Here is a 13987-nt window from a genome sequence, read left to right as displayed (position 1 = left end):
TGCAGTAACTGCAGAACAATATGTGTCTTCAAGTCAGTCGCCAAAACACCAGAAAAGTCTCTAATAATTCCAGTAAAAGCTGCTAGATTTGTCGCTTTTAACAATAAAAGTCTCCAGATTTAGCGAGAAAGTCGCCAAGTTGGCAACAGTGTCTGAATGAAAGCAAACCGGCTGTGGGAGGAGTTTACAGCACAGCGCTGCAACGCCAGAGACGCTCGATTAGCAGCTGAAGACAGCAGGAGAGGAAACTGCAGAGAGAAAAATAATCACAGCCTTTTATTTTCATGATTGTTGAAAACCCAGATCGTAACTGAGATTAAAATCTGAGTAAACGCAGAGCCCTAGCATTTATGTAGTTATTTAATGACCGAAAGTTGAGTAATTCTTCCTGATAACATATTGTGTATCAACTCACGTAAAAAAAAAAAAAATAAAAAAAAAAAGGCAATTACACCAACAAATGGCTTGCATGGCGAGGAAAACAGAGGCTCCAAACAAGTCTTCTTCTTGTTGCCGTTCTGATCTATGCTGCTGTAAACATCCTGATGGATTCGGTCAAAAGGAGCTTTTATGTTCTGAAACGTGCACATTTGAAAAAGAATAAAAAAACAAAACAAACTGCGACTTGATTAAAGACGTATTGAAGACTGCTACTGCATGAAAGATAAATATTAATAAACAAGGCTTAAATGAGGGTTAACAAAGACGTCAGTAAGTGGAACCATTCTGTCGCCGCGGCTCTGAGAGGAGCCTTCGATGAGGCCAGATACAACAGACTAAACAAGCACGGGGCCACATCAAGAAGCCATGGTGTGTTCACTGGCGCAGGCTAAAGGGTGTTAACTCTACGTCCTGGTAAACACAGACAAACGCCATCATGCTAACCTTCTGCACCCACACAGCTTGTTTCACATTAAATCCACCAAGCCAACAAAAAAAGAAAAAAGAAAAATAAAAAAACAGAAAAATTTCCACCTTGTTGCTCTCAGATCCATCGTTCCCACAGCTTCAAAGTTCCAGCGTTTTCTTTAAATCCACCTTAAAGTGGGTTAAAAGAACACGACTGTGCTTGTGATGATGGTCCACGAGCTCCAGATAATCCAGGTTTCAAGCCTACAACGTTAGTGTGTGTGTGTGTGCGTGTGTGTGTGTGTGTGTGTGTGTGTGTGTGTGTGTGTGTGATGCAAACAAGTCTATCATTTACAGCTTCGTGCTCACTAACTTCTCAACAGTGATTGGTGTTGATTAAACTGTGTGTGTCGGTGTGTGTGTGTGCACTGTGAGGAGAGAAAAAAAAAAAAAAAAAAGCCTCTTCACTGTAATCACTGCCTTTCAACTGGAAGACCACACACACACACACACACACACACACACACACACACACACACACACACACACACACACACACACACACACACACACACACACACACACACACACACCAACTTCCAGGTTGAAACTTTTCTATAAAAAGTCAAACTATTCCCGCCGAGTCGTCACACTGTCTACAGCTCAACGTCTGTCCAGGAATTTTGCCTTTTTTAGACAAGAGATTCGTCTCCCGTGTTTTTTACGCTACGGTGGAAATCCTGCATCAACTCGCTTTGAAATCCAGTAAATCCTGTTGAATTTTCTGCAGGGCAGATTAAACGAGCACCGGGATCCAGTCGCATGTTTAAACTGTTACGTGAAGCTGAGCACACGGCTGGACTGGGGGGGTCCTTAGAGCCTGAACAGCACTTTTCCATCCCAACGAAAACAACCGACAGAAGACTTCTGGACTTTATTAAATAAGTTTTGACTGTAACAAGTCATGAATTTACAGCAAGGAAGAGCTATCTTCATGCTTCTGTTTTATCAGTTAGCTAAACTGGTTTTACCGAATCACATGAGCAAGAAAGCCTTCACTGTCAGCCCGAGGAGATGAAACATAGCTCACTTTATCCGTTTCAAACCAGTTCAAACTGTTTAGTTAGACTGGGCGATTAATCGGATTTTAATCTCAACTACGATCTGGGTTTTCAACAATCATGAAAATAAAAGGGTGTGATTATTTTCCTCTCCTGCTGTCTTCAGCTGCTAATCGAGCGTCTCTGGCGTTGCAGCGCTGTGCTGTAAACTCCTCCCACAGCCGCTTTGCTTTCATTCAGACACTGTTGCCAACTTGGCGACTTTCTCGCTAAATCTGGAGACTTTTTTTGTTAAAAGCGACAAATCTAGCAGCTTTTACTGGAGTTATTAGAGACTTTTCTGGTGTTTTGGCGACTGACTTGAAGACACATATTGTTCTGCAGTTACTGTAAGGAAGGAGCAGCGGGAGCCTCTCCCGTCCTAAAGCACTCCCAGGCGGCCAGTCTCAGTCGGCTCCGGCTGCAGGTCATTGTAGAATAACTGCAGTAGGTTGTGGAAGTTCACCTAAACATAGTTTATACCATTGTCAGTGAAAACTGGCTGCATTATTTTCATATTCATAGTTCGGCGAGTGAAACACTAATATCCCTCCGTTACGGGGCGTTACCATAGCATCGTGTTAATCAGCTGGTTCAGATCAGCCGTCTTTTAACAGGTGAATGAGAGAAACGTGCTGCAGCCTGACAGCGGTTGTTTGGCATAAAACGTACATCCAGGCCAACGTAAAATAGTTCCTATATAAGCGTAAAAGCAGATTAAACAACTTGGAACCGTGCATTAGACGGTTATAATGCACGACACGGAGCCTTGAACACCACGACGTGCAGCGTTGTTTAAAAATACGGGATAATTGTGTTAAATAATCGAGATCTCAATTTCAATCAAAATAATTGTGATTACAATTTTTGTCATAATTGAGCAGCCCTAACGTTTTAGCAGTTTGTGAAGCCGGCTAATTAAAGGTTAGCATGCTAACTGGCAAAATAAAGACATTTTAAACTGATTCAACGCGACTTCTCAAGCTTTCACATCATCCGCGTAAGAAAAGAGATGATAAGAGACGTATCTATAGGAAGCGTTATGAGCACAAGCCACTTAAATAAAAAAAAACTCTCGCTGAAGATTTAGGAGCAACCTGATCGCTAAAGGAGAAAAAACCAGCGTGTCCTGAAGGTACTCTGACTTATCTGGACTCTTTGTGGCTGCTGGAGCTTGTTTTGTCTTCTGCTCTGAGCGCTTCAGTCTCTTCAGGAGAAAGACTTTACCCAGAATGCCCTGCTGTTTTCTCAGACAACCCCACATACAGTAGCAGGACGGTGTGAGGGAGAGTCGTACCATCTCAGAGCTGTCGGCGGCTGAGAAGTGGGTGTCACAGTCGGCTCCTTCAAAGTGGACGGTCCAGGTACCGGGCGAGCGTGGGTGTGGCGTTAACCTGCAAAAACCTGTAAGAAGAAACGCACAAGATCAGCGATTTATCTTTTCATCAAGTACTTCCTGTCACAATGTGATGAACGGAAGAGTTTCCGTAGATTTGCTGAGCGTCACCTCTCTGCAGGAGCGGCTCCAGGAAGTCCTGCAGACCGTTGGGGAGGTTGCGCACCACGTCGCAGGAGTAGCCGTCTTCAGGGAGGAGGAAGGGCAGCTGGAGGTCCGGATCCTCCTCCAGCTGCACCTCCCTGCCGTCGCTCCTCGCCAGCTCGTCGGCTGTGTTTTCTGCCACCGACACCACGTGGTCTATCAGCTCCTACACAAACCAATCAGAACACATCAAAACAGAAAACATCAGGCAGGCAGACGACTGGAAACCAAAGAAAATGTCCCAACTGAATGAGTGGCGTTCGCACGAAGAGGTGCAGAGGTTATGAAACATTCTGTGTGTGTTTTTCTTACGGGAGGGACGAGGGGTTCATCTGGTGCACAGTGATAGTTGGACATGAGGGCGTGGAGCTGCAGGGAGTTGAGCTTGAAGCAGGTGTTGTGGATGTTCTGCACATCCTGCATGGAGTATTTGTCCATCGTAAGCAGGGTGGTGGCCTGGAGGACACAGAAAAACATTACAACAGGTCATTTCTGCATGATGGTGGTTTGTCTGCTGGAAAAACACGAGACTTCATCACAAACTCAATTTCTCTTTGTTTTATTTGATGTATACTTTTCCAATCGTGTCATAAAAACTGCATCAGACTGTAATGCAGGCAGAAAAGTGCCTGGCTCAAGAAATTATAAGAATTCTAATTCTTTGAATATGAAGACTTTGGTTTATTACTGAGATAGTTTACATAGGGATGCACTGATACTGATATCAGTATCGGCTCAATACCAAGTGTGTGTACTCGTACTTGGTATTAATAAAAGTGTACTGATACCACAACCGATACCACACTAGTCAAGCCAGTGCAGATGTGTTTTATGACATGTTTTATGAGAAATAAATGTTAAAACGTGACATTTTTTGTTCCACTAAAACAGTGATCCTCACTGTTAATTCAACAAAAGCCGCACTCAACATACTAAGACAAGAGTAGAGCTGCCCCCCCCCCCCCCCCCCCTTTAAAAAGCGTTCCCACACTACGCATCTGCTACGTTGCCAAATCAGTAACATTCAGCTTTTTAGCAAGGAATGGTTATCCTAAATATTGCATGGAGTAATGGCATTCTTATGCAATAGTATATGGTGAAAATACAACAATGCCTCCAGAATGTGGACGTTTCTTTTTCATTATATATACGGAGCTACCAACGGAGCAGCTCTTTGGTGGAGTTCGCTGCAGCTGAAATCAGCCAAAACTGGCAACTCTGACAGGGTCAATTAGGGCCGTTAAGTCAGCAGAGTTTCTGCAAGCAGCCTGCAGCTCTTGTTTGTGGAGAGAACTGCAGCGTTGAGGATCACTATGACTTGTTTAGATGCATTTTCAGGAAACCAGCGGCTGCTTCACGAGCCGCAAGTCAAGAGTCAGTGAGCCGCATGCAATGAGGAACACTGCACTAAAAGCGAGATGTTTGTTTCGAAACCACACATTAATAGTTGTATTTAGGTAAAATGTGCCGAATCAGAATAAAACTTGTTGAAATTGTTAGATCTGTAATGTTATTATATTTGTATTGGTGAGGTAACTTCAGAAAGGATGGATCATTTATTACAACCTAATCAAATCTTACACAGTTATACCAGCAATAATAACCATAGTCACAATAATGTTCACATAAACAGATCTGGTATCGGCAAATATTTAAGTTTCAGATATCGGTATCAGATTACAACTCCCAAAAAGTGGATCGGTGCATCCCTCATTTTTTCCCCATCAAGTGATGCAAAATGTCTCATACAATGCATCGAATTTGATTAAAAGGTCAAATTCTCATTACAGAACAATTTTTAGAAGCAAAAAGAAAAAATCCTCAGACCAAATTAAAGAAATTTCAGTGACAGAAAACTAAATGGTAAAAAAGAGATATAAAAGTAAAAGTCTTTAACCCTTTCAGGTCCTCGCCTACCATATAGTAAAGGTAAATTTGCTGTGACTGATGAATTTCTTCAAAAAAAAAAAAAAAAAAACCAAAAAAACTGGAAATTAACCTGCCTGAGCGTCTCTACCAACTAGTCTGGGTGTGTAAAAGCCAAACTAAGTGTTTGTTCGAACAGCTGTTTCACATTTCAACCATTTCACTGATTTCTTACTAACTTTTTTTTTTAAACATCTAAACCATTTGCTAAAACACATTTATTCTGCTTATTCTTGTCCAAAACAGGCGAAAAAACACAAACATTTTCCTCTGGCCTTTTGGTCAGTGCGAAGTTAAAGGGTTAACAGGAATCCCACTGGTTTCTGCTGAATCAGCAGTCTCACCTGCACAATGCGACTGAGGTGGCAGTCAGCGGCGAGCTCCAGGCCCTGCTTCTCCGCCCACGCCTCGATGTGACTGAGCTGCTGCCGGAGGATGGCCCCCCAGTAGTGGCAGCACAGCCCCGACTCTGTGTCCGTCACCAGCTTGTTAAACAACCACATGTTGATGAAGTGGAAGAGCTGCGAGAAGAGCTGGATGGTGAGGGCGGCGTTGACTCGACACCGCCGCAGTAACGACATGGCGCCCGTCAGCGTGTGCAGCACGTCCTCTGGAAAGAGAAAAACAGAAGCATGACATCAGCTCAAACCCAGACGACAGGATCCGACTCGTTCTGTTGATTCTCGTCCACATTACCTATCTTGGGTCTCTGAGGGTTGTGCTCCTCCGGATCGTCCAGGAAGGCGGGCATGTAGTTGTTCAGATCAGCCTGTAAACAGTGGACCAGGTACCTGCAAAACACCCATTACAGCTCCAGTAAAAACTCGTCATCCCACCCAGTCCCGGCAGGCGACGCATAAAGGCAGAAATACACTTAATTCACATTATTTATTGTTAACTTTACACAAAAGTAAAGAGATTTTCTCATCTGTAAGGAAAGTGCGTGTATGGGATGAGAATCAACGCTGAGGAAGTGCTGCTGATCACACCAGCGTGGGGCGCCAGGTGCTCAAAGCAAGAGTCAGCAGCAGCTAAACATGTCTGGCATTGGCAGAAGAGATTTGGCTTTTTTGTGGGCATAACCAACGTACACGACTCTGCTGAGGTTTCCTTACAGATGTGGCTCCAAGTAAAAGAGGAATAAACAGCCTTTACCACAGTAAAGCCTTTACTGCCAGGAAGTATCGTTACAACAAAGAAATAATCCATCAAACAATCATTTTCTTCTCGGTTTAGATCATGTGTAGAAGTTTATGTTTCATTGTGTGAGATAATAAAGTCAACAAGGTGTGTTTCCATCAGCCTGAGAACTGTGCAAACCCCAAACATCGCAGTTTTAAACTGGAAATGGAAAAAATTCTCAAATATCGCTAAAAGGTTTTTACGCTCTCATAAAATTATTCATTGAGATGATTCGCTATAGAAGTATTTCAACCAAAGTGTGATGGAAACGTCTGGACGTGACGGGGGTTACGTGAACAGTTGGGAGCAGTACGAAGAAGAAATCTTTTAACAAATGATTAAAGAGGAAAATGTAACAGTTATCTTTGATAGCAAACAGAAAAACGCAGTTTTATAAGGAATTTGAAAGGAAAACGAGGGAGAAGGGCTTTAAAAAGCCTGGAGAATGGGGCGGGGCTGGATATTGGGCGGAGTTGGATGTCCAATGGGCGTGGTTAGATGTCAAATGGGCGTCAAGTTAGGGTTAGGGTTAATCCAACAAAATGTTGAGGGGGCAGGGTTGGGCGTCCAATGGGCGTGGTTGGAGTCCAATGGGCGGGGGTTAGGAGTTTGGGTTAATCCAATCAAAATGTTGAGGGGGCAGGGTTGGGCGTCCAACCCCGCCCAATATCCAGCCCTACCTCATCGTCCAGGCCACAGCCAGGACCCTCTAATTGCTAGTGTATTGTTGAAATTTAGAAATATTGCTTTTATTTTGTGAAACACCAATAACAATGCAGCTTAGTACGAGTTGGACGCAGTCACAGGATCTAATGAATCACAGCGGCTTGTTTTATCCCTCATCTGGTCTGTCTGACTGGTAATATCTTTTTTTTGCCACCGACTTGTCTTTTACTTCATACAAATCACCTTTTTGCCCCATAAAACTGAGATTTAATCTAAAACATCCCAAAAATAGTCTCCTGCTCCTCCCAACATGCACATCTGTGCCAACACTGACTTGAAGGCCATCTGGACCAGGTGGGCGAGGATGTCCTGGGCGTCCAGCGTGATGCGACTCAGGTCTCGGTCCTGCTTGATGAAGTTGAGCAGCTCGGAGGCGTTGGCCATCCAGAAAGCCAGCGCTCCTGCAATGTTCTTCTGCTTCTGTAGTGGACCAAATCACACACACAGACAAAGAAGACAGAGGAGGTTGTTAGGGCGGCAGGATGCAGGAGAGGCTGGAGGTGTTAAAAAGAGGTGAAGGAGCGTTTTCTGTTTGAGAGGCAGCCAAAAGGAGCAGCTGTTACTTCAGGGATAGACTCGTGCCCCGGCCCACCCCTCCCTCCAAGCCAAGCCCATGTTAAGAAGAGTGGTCATCGCTGTCAGGTCAATGAATTTTATAAGAATATTCAGCAGTTTGACACAAAGGTGACCTCTCCTTCTCGCTCCCACACACAACTCCACTCATCAGCTCACCAGACACAGAACTTCTGCACAGACTAGCCTCTTTTTTCTTTACAGATAGCCTGAACGTATTCACACTGCAAACACCTGAAACGTAGGAGCCGCTGCAGGACGATGGAGATGTTTGCATCATTACAACCAAATGAAAAGGAGCTGATAAATGTTATTTTCTACAAGGATCTGAGGAAATGTCATGGAAATGTACCTCCAAGACTTAAAGCAGTGGTTCCCAAACTTTTTCTGCAGGGCCCCCTTTTCATCGACGACAATGGACAACATATGAACCAAACACACTAAGAAAAGCGTCATTAGTTTGAGTCGTCATGGCCGTGTCAGTATTATGATCCATTCTTCTGCTGGTCTGAACGTTTTAAACCAGGAATCTCTCCAGAAGACTTCAGGTAAGCCGAGTTTTCACCGAGACGGATGCTGCTTTAGTAAAACAACTCTGCTTTATGTGATAGTTGGATAGTTTATTTCTAAGGTAACCTGCAGGATTTTCTTTGTTTAGGATGAAAAGTCCCCAAGTGGTGTTGGAACTTGTTTGGCTTCATACTTCATTGTATTAGATGATAATATTTTGATGTAGACACACTGTGGGGTCTCATTGCCCATCATTGGTTATGACTATTACTTGACCGTTACCTGGTCAAGCAGGAGCAGATGTGCTGCATCGTATTTTCTTCTCTTAATTTTTTCTTTTTAAGCACTTGAAGTCTCTTATTGATTCATCATAATTTCTCATTGGTTCTTTTACAAACAAGTCCAGTACCAGAACTCCCAAGTTTTATGAAGCCTTGCTGCGCGCCCCCTGTGATAACTTTGGGCTCCCACTGCTTTAACGATAATTAATGAGTAAAATGAAGGAATTTCCACTTAAAAGTTTCTACTTTTCCTCATTAGAAGGTTGAAGACAGTAGCGAGGTACCTTAGCTTAGAAATTAGAGAACTTCAGTCTCGCTTAGTCGCTGTGCAAAGACAACCAGAGCAGCGGTGTGGAAGTTTTCTATGGTTCTTTGCTCCAACACACCTGATTCAAACTAATAAGTGTTATTTGAGGTGTGTTCGAGCAGGAAAACATCCAAAACTTGTTGAACTGTGGCTATGAAAGACCAGGAATCCCCACCACTGCTTTAAGTCTCGCTTTAGAGGGTGGGAAACTCTGACCCTCAAAGGCCGCAGTCCAGCTAGTTTTAGGAGTTTCCCTGCTGCAACACACCTTGCACACATCAGACTTAATTAGCAGACTGCTGCAGAAACTCTCCACTAATTAGAAAATGATTTCAGTCTAGTGTGTTGCAGCAGGGAAACTCTGAACACTTACATGACTGTGGTTCTCTAGAAACGGAGTTGCCCAACCCTGCTTTGGCTGCAACTTCATTTCCTGGCAAAATTTGACAACCTTTGAGGATTTCTTCACCTCATATTTCCATCTCACACACGAGAGGTAGTACAAGTACTCGGCAGATATTTCCCTCCAGAGCAGTCTGAGCCAGGGGTGCCCAAGTCCAGTCCTGGAGATCTACCATCCTGCTGCTTTTATGTGCAACCCTTCTCCAACACACCTGAATCAAATAAGCGTCTCATCAGCAGGCCTCTGCGGAGCTGAATGACTTGCAGAAGAGGAATTCAGCTATTTGACTCAGCTGTGCTGGACGGGGTTGCATCTAAAAGGTTGCTGGATAGTAGATCTCAAAGACTGGACTCAGGCACCCCTGGTCTGAGCCAAAGTGTTGCAGGGCTTTAAGTTTTCTCTTTATAAGGCACTGAAATTATGGAAAACAGTCCAGAGTGGCTTTAAATGTTATTTTCTGATTAATTAATCGGTACATAAGTTAAAATAAAAGTAATGGTTTTGGGATTTAACAGATCAAATGTGGGACAACAGAAGCTGATTCTGCCGTCATTGAAGGAGCAAAGGTAGATTTTTCTCCTTGTTTCTGGTTTTGAAACAAAGCTTGGTAGCATGGCTGTATTTATCCCCAAACAGAGGAGCGGAAAGTCCATCTCCCAAAACCATCAAACTAAACCAATTCTCTGCTTCTCTTTTTAAAACCTGCAGCTTCAGATGTATACAAAACACACTTTTCCAGACTAAGCCGATGTCAAATCCCAGCTGTTTGCAGTGTGAACAACGTGTTGAGTACGAATACGAGAATTTGATCTGTAGTTTAAACGGTCCACAGTTTAAGCTGCAGCTCTGCAGACCACAGAGTTCAGCGTCTGAGGAGCTGATTGGCTCAGAGAGGCAGGAGCGTACGAAGCTCGTATTCCTGCACTCATCTATCCCCGCCTTGAGAAAACCAAACACAAATCAAATGAAAAAAAAAAAAAGAAAAACAAAACCTTCATTCAGAACAGCCAGAGAATGAGAGATGGAGCAGAGTGTATCCAAAACAAAACGAGTAGGACACATTTCAGACACAGATGCTGGAGGCAGGTGGCGGGGTGAACAATGAATGAATGAATCCTATGAAACAGACAAATGAAGCAGAGGAGGTCAGAGGGACGCGACTTGTCTCTCATCCACGCTGTCGAGAAGGAGCAGCAAGACGTGATGTCACACGAAATGGATGCCAGAATTAAAGACGAAGCAACGGTGGGGCAGGAGAGGTTGCTTTGGTTCCCTACGTTTTTGGGTTTTTTTGGTTTTGGTTTTTAGTACCAGGCAGATCCAGGAAGCTGAATGGAATTAGTCAGGCTGATGTTGCTGTTGTTGCTTAGTTTTCCAGCTGTGGACAGGACGTACTGTTATGGCTTTCTTTCACATTTCTGTTAGAATGGAGAAAAAGAAGCAGCAGCAACAATGATGGGCTGGTAAAAAAAAATAAAAAAGCACAGATAAAGAAAGAGGACAGTAGAGGGTTGAGAAGGTTGGGCGATATGATTTCACATGATCAAAACGGTCTTTTTCCACTTTAATGTCACATCCGTACTCAATACAAAAGTGTACGTCTGTGAGATGTTGACAGTTTAAATAAAAGGTATTTTTAAACATATTTGTGCTGATTTTTTGTGTTTATAAGCAAAGCAATCTGTGGAAAATGTTAATGATGCAATTTTTTATGGTTCAACAGATGCTGTTGTACTGTAATTTGGAGTTAAGCATATTTCTGTACAAAATATGCAACACAGTTGTCCAAAGTTAACTTTTCCCTCATTTAATTATTAAATAAATCCATATTAGAGTCAGACAGTAACAAAATACCTAATATAAAAAAAACTTTCCCTAAACCAATGCTAAGCTAACCTAAGCTAAACTAAGCTACGCTAACCTAAGCTAAACTTAACCACTAACATTTTGGTTGTATTTCTATCTATATCTTTTCTGAAAGCTTTTACTTTGCAGAGTTTTAGGCGATGCTGATGAAAGCCAAACCAAACGCCATTTCAGTCACATCGCCCACCTCCAGGAGTTAGAAAGATGCAGAAGGAGAGCAAGTAACAAAGGTAAACGGGTCTTTAGCAGCCGTATCATGATGTGCTATCCTACCTGATCCCCTTCAGGAATCTCCTGGATGGAAGGAAGAGGAAGAGGAGGAGGAAGAGGAGGAGGACACATTTACAGGACAGAGAGAAAACACGTCAACAGCTACAGTATGGACACAGCTATGTAAACACACACAGATACACAAACACTGGATCACACACGGTCATGGCTGACAATGTAACTCTGAATAAGCCGATGAACTGATGGAGGCGAGCTGACAAACATCTGGGGAAGAAAACTCTGCAAGTTCTGGAAAAAAACACATCGTTTCTATACAATTTGCACAAAAGCCACACAGCTTGGTGATGTGATCACAGGCGCAGTACTTGTCACACATCTGGAGACGCCCTTCAAAGCCAGATGTGAAGCATAGTCCTCCTTTCTGTACTCCCCTTTCAGAAAACAAACTTCTGCACAAGGACTAAGTTTGTTTCCAGATTTAACTTCAGAATCTGGCCATAATGGTCGTTTCTCAGCGACAGGACGAAAGAAAGCCGAGCAGCCAATCAGATAAATGATCCAATCTTCACACTTTCAGTCAGTTTACATTCAGACTTAGATCTAAACAAAGCTAACTGCATCACAAGCAGTCAAAAATACATTTTACAACCTCAAGCCCGTTTCTGTTCATTGATAAACCGGGAGGTGGAACCATCGATCCACTACTGCTTACTGGATTCTTTCCTTACTGGCTTATCTGTCGTATCGTATCATCTCATCACATCTGAGCTTGTTTCTGCATGTCTGTCTGTGATTTTTTCTTGTTTGTAGGTTGTGGAGAGACAAACAACCTACATGTGTGAAAGATGTCTCGATTAGGACAATAAATCCAGCAGATACATCAATACGACGGCGTAGCCACGCTGTAAATGATGTAACCTACTTTTTTTTATAGCAAAGACTCCCTGAAGGGACGGGGGCATCGATGATCTCTCCTGGTTAAACTGGTTAATCTCTCTTAACACGTGCACAACTGTGTGTAAATCCAACATAAATTGTACAAAGTGCTCATTAGATTTGTTGTTTGGTTCTAAACTTCAGACAAGATGCGATCCAGTTTACATTTCTTTCAAGCTAACTCTGCAAATGATGCATTTTCTTCTCTTCTGTCTTCCGCATGCAGCAGAAGATGACGTGAGCTCTTATAAACATGTGCTCTGCGTCTTACAGCAGCTCTAAAATATCCCGGGTTAGTGGAAAAGGCTGAAAATGCTTCCCCACACAACTCAAACACACACGCAGGAGTTTTTTTTGATGAATAAAAGTTCACATCTCTGCACAAAGACACTTTCCTGAAACCCTATAAAGTGAAATTGTGCTACTTGCAGGCGGAAATAGATCAAGCCTTAAAGCCACAGTGTGTGTGTGTGTGTGTGTGTGTGTGTGTGTGTGTGTGTGTGTGTGTGTGTGTGCATGTTGAAGGCAAAGAGAAACTGCATGTGAGCTAAATTAAATAAATAAGTAAATATATTTCCCTGCTTTCCAGCTGCAGAGCTTGTGTGTTTCAGGTAGCAGTAGCTGCCGTCCGCTGCCTCCACACAACGGGCGTTTAACACCAATGGGTGATAACAGACAGAAGCAGAGGCTGATACACACAAACACACACCTTACAACTACAGAGTAGTGTGTAAGAGTTAATGCGGGAAGATGACGCTGGTACGTATGGCGAGGCGTGGCCGAGATCGTGTGGAAGTGAAATCAACCACAACGGAAAAGAAAAAGAGAGTTACTAACCTGGATGACTCCTTCCATCATGCTCACCATCTTGTTGACGATGGCGATGACTTTGTGCGTCCTCTCAGACGGCGACATGTCGGGCCGGTAAGCTGGCGACAGGACGTAGCGGCAGGCCATGTACAGCACGTAGGTGGGGGACAGTTTGAAGTGGACCGTGGAGCTGTTGGTGTAGTTGATGATGGCGGAGAGGAAGGTGTCTTCAGCTGGAGGGAAGAAAAGGGTCAGGTTATGAAACCAGTTGCAGGTAAAGAGCTGAAAGGTGCAAATATTCGCATCAGAACCACAGAGGTAATCAGCTTGTTGTAGCTTTCTGCTGCCACTACGGAGCAGAGTCCTTCCACAGTCCAGGACCTCCGTTAAAACCAAAACACCCCCCCACATGTGATGCCTTCAAATGAAACTGTATGAAAAGTTGCAGAAGTCCACGCATCATGGATAATAATTTCATATTCTAAACATTAATATAATCATTTGCAAGCACACAAATTAGCAACTTGGTCTGAAAGACTCCATCCTCAGCGCTTCTATCCCAGTATTCCAGTTAGGAAAAACCAAAACTGGCTCAAAACAGGAAAGCATATGAGCAAAGCTGCCTCCAACACACTGGACCTTAAAGGGAAACTCTTCCACCTGCGGAACGATGATATAAGCAGGAAATGTGTTTGCAGGGGGGGGTCGTGTGGTGATGATAAACACAGAGATAAACGGCTCAAATAC

The 13987-nt window shown here is 43.4% G+C and overlaps 1 protein-coding gene across 6 annotated transcripts in view; it reads right to left on the bottom strand.

Annotated features, from left to right (window-relative positions):
- afdna (afadin, adherens junction formation factor a) overlaps positions 1 to 13987 on the bottom strand; it is a 126873-nt gene that overhangs the window by 45533 nt on the left and 67353 nt on the right. For all 6 annotated transcript variants that reach the window (XR_013771631.1, XM_079255462.1, XM_079255465.1 and 3 more), the window contains exons 14-21: positions 13268 to 13473; positions 11537 to 11557; positions 7598 to 7743; positions 6112 to 6206; positions 5760 to 6025; positions 3802 to 3945; positions 3457 to 3655; positions 3247 to 3353 (exon numbers count right to left, since the gene is read on the bottom strand). Coding sequence is in view for 5 of the 6 variants with exons in the window: in XM_079255462.1 (XP_079111588.1) it covers positions 3247 to 3353; positions 3457 to 3655; positions 3802 to 3945; positions 5760 to 6025; positions 6112 to 6206; positions 7598 to 7743; positions 11537 to 11557; positions 13268 to 13473 (1184 nt within the window). In the remaining variant the exon portion in view is untranslated. The remainder of the gene's footprint in view (positions 1 to 3246; positions 3354 to 3456; positions 3656 to 3801; positions 3946 to 5759; positions 6026 to 6111; positions 6207 to 7597; positions 7744 to 11536; positions 11558 to 13267; positions 13474 to 13987) is intronic.

The sequence above is a fragment of the Telmatherina bonti genome, assembly GCF_933228915.1.
Source record: "Telmatherina bonti genome assembly, chromosome: 16".
NCBI classification, from domain to species: domain Eukaryota; kingdom Metazoa; phylum Chordata; class Actinopteri; order Atheriniformes; family Telmatherinidae; genus Telmatherina; species Telmatherina bonti.
This window is presented reverse-complemented; position numbering and strand designations above follow the sequence as displayed.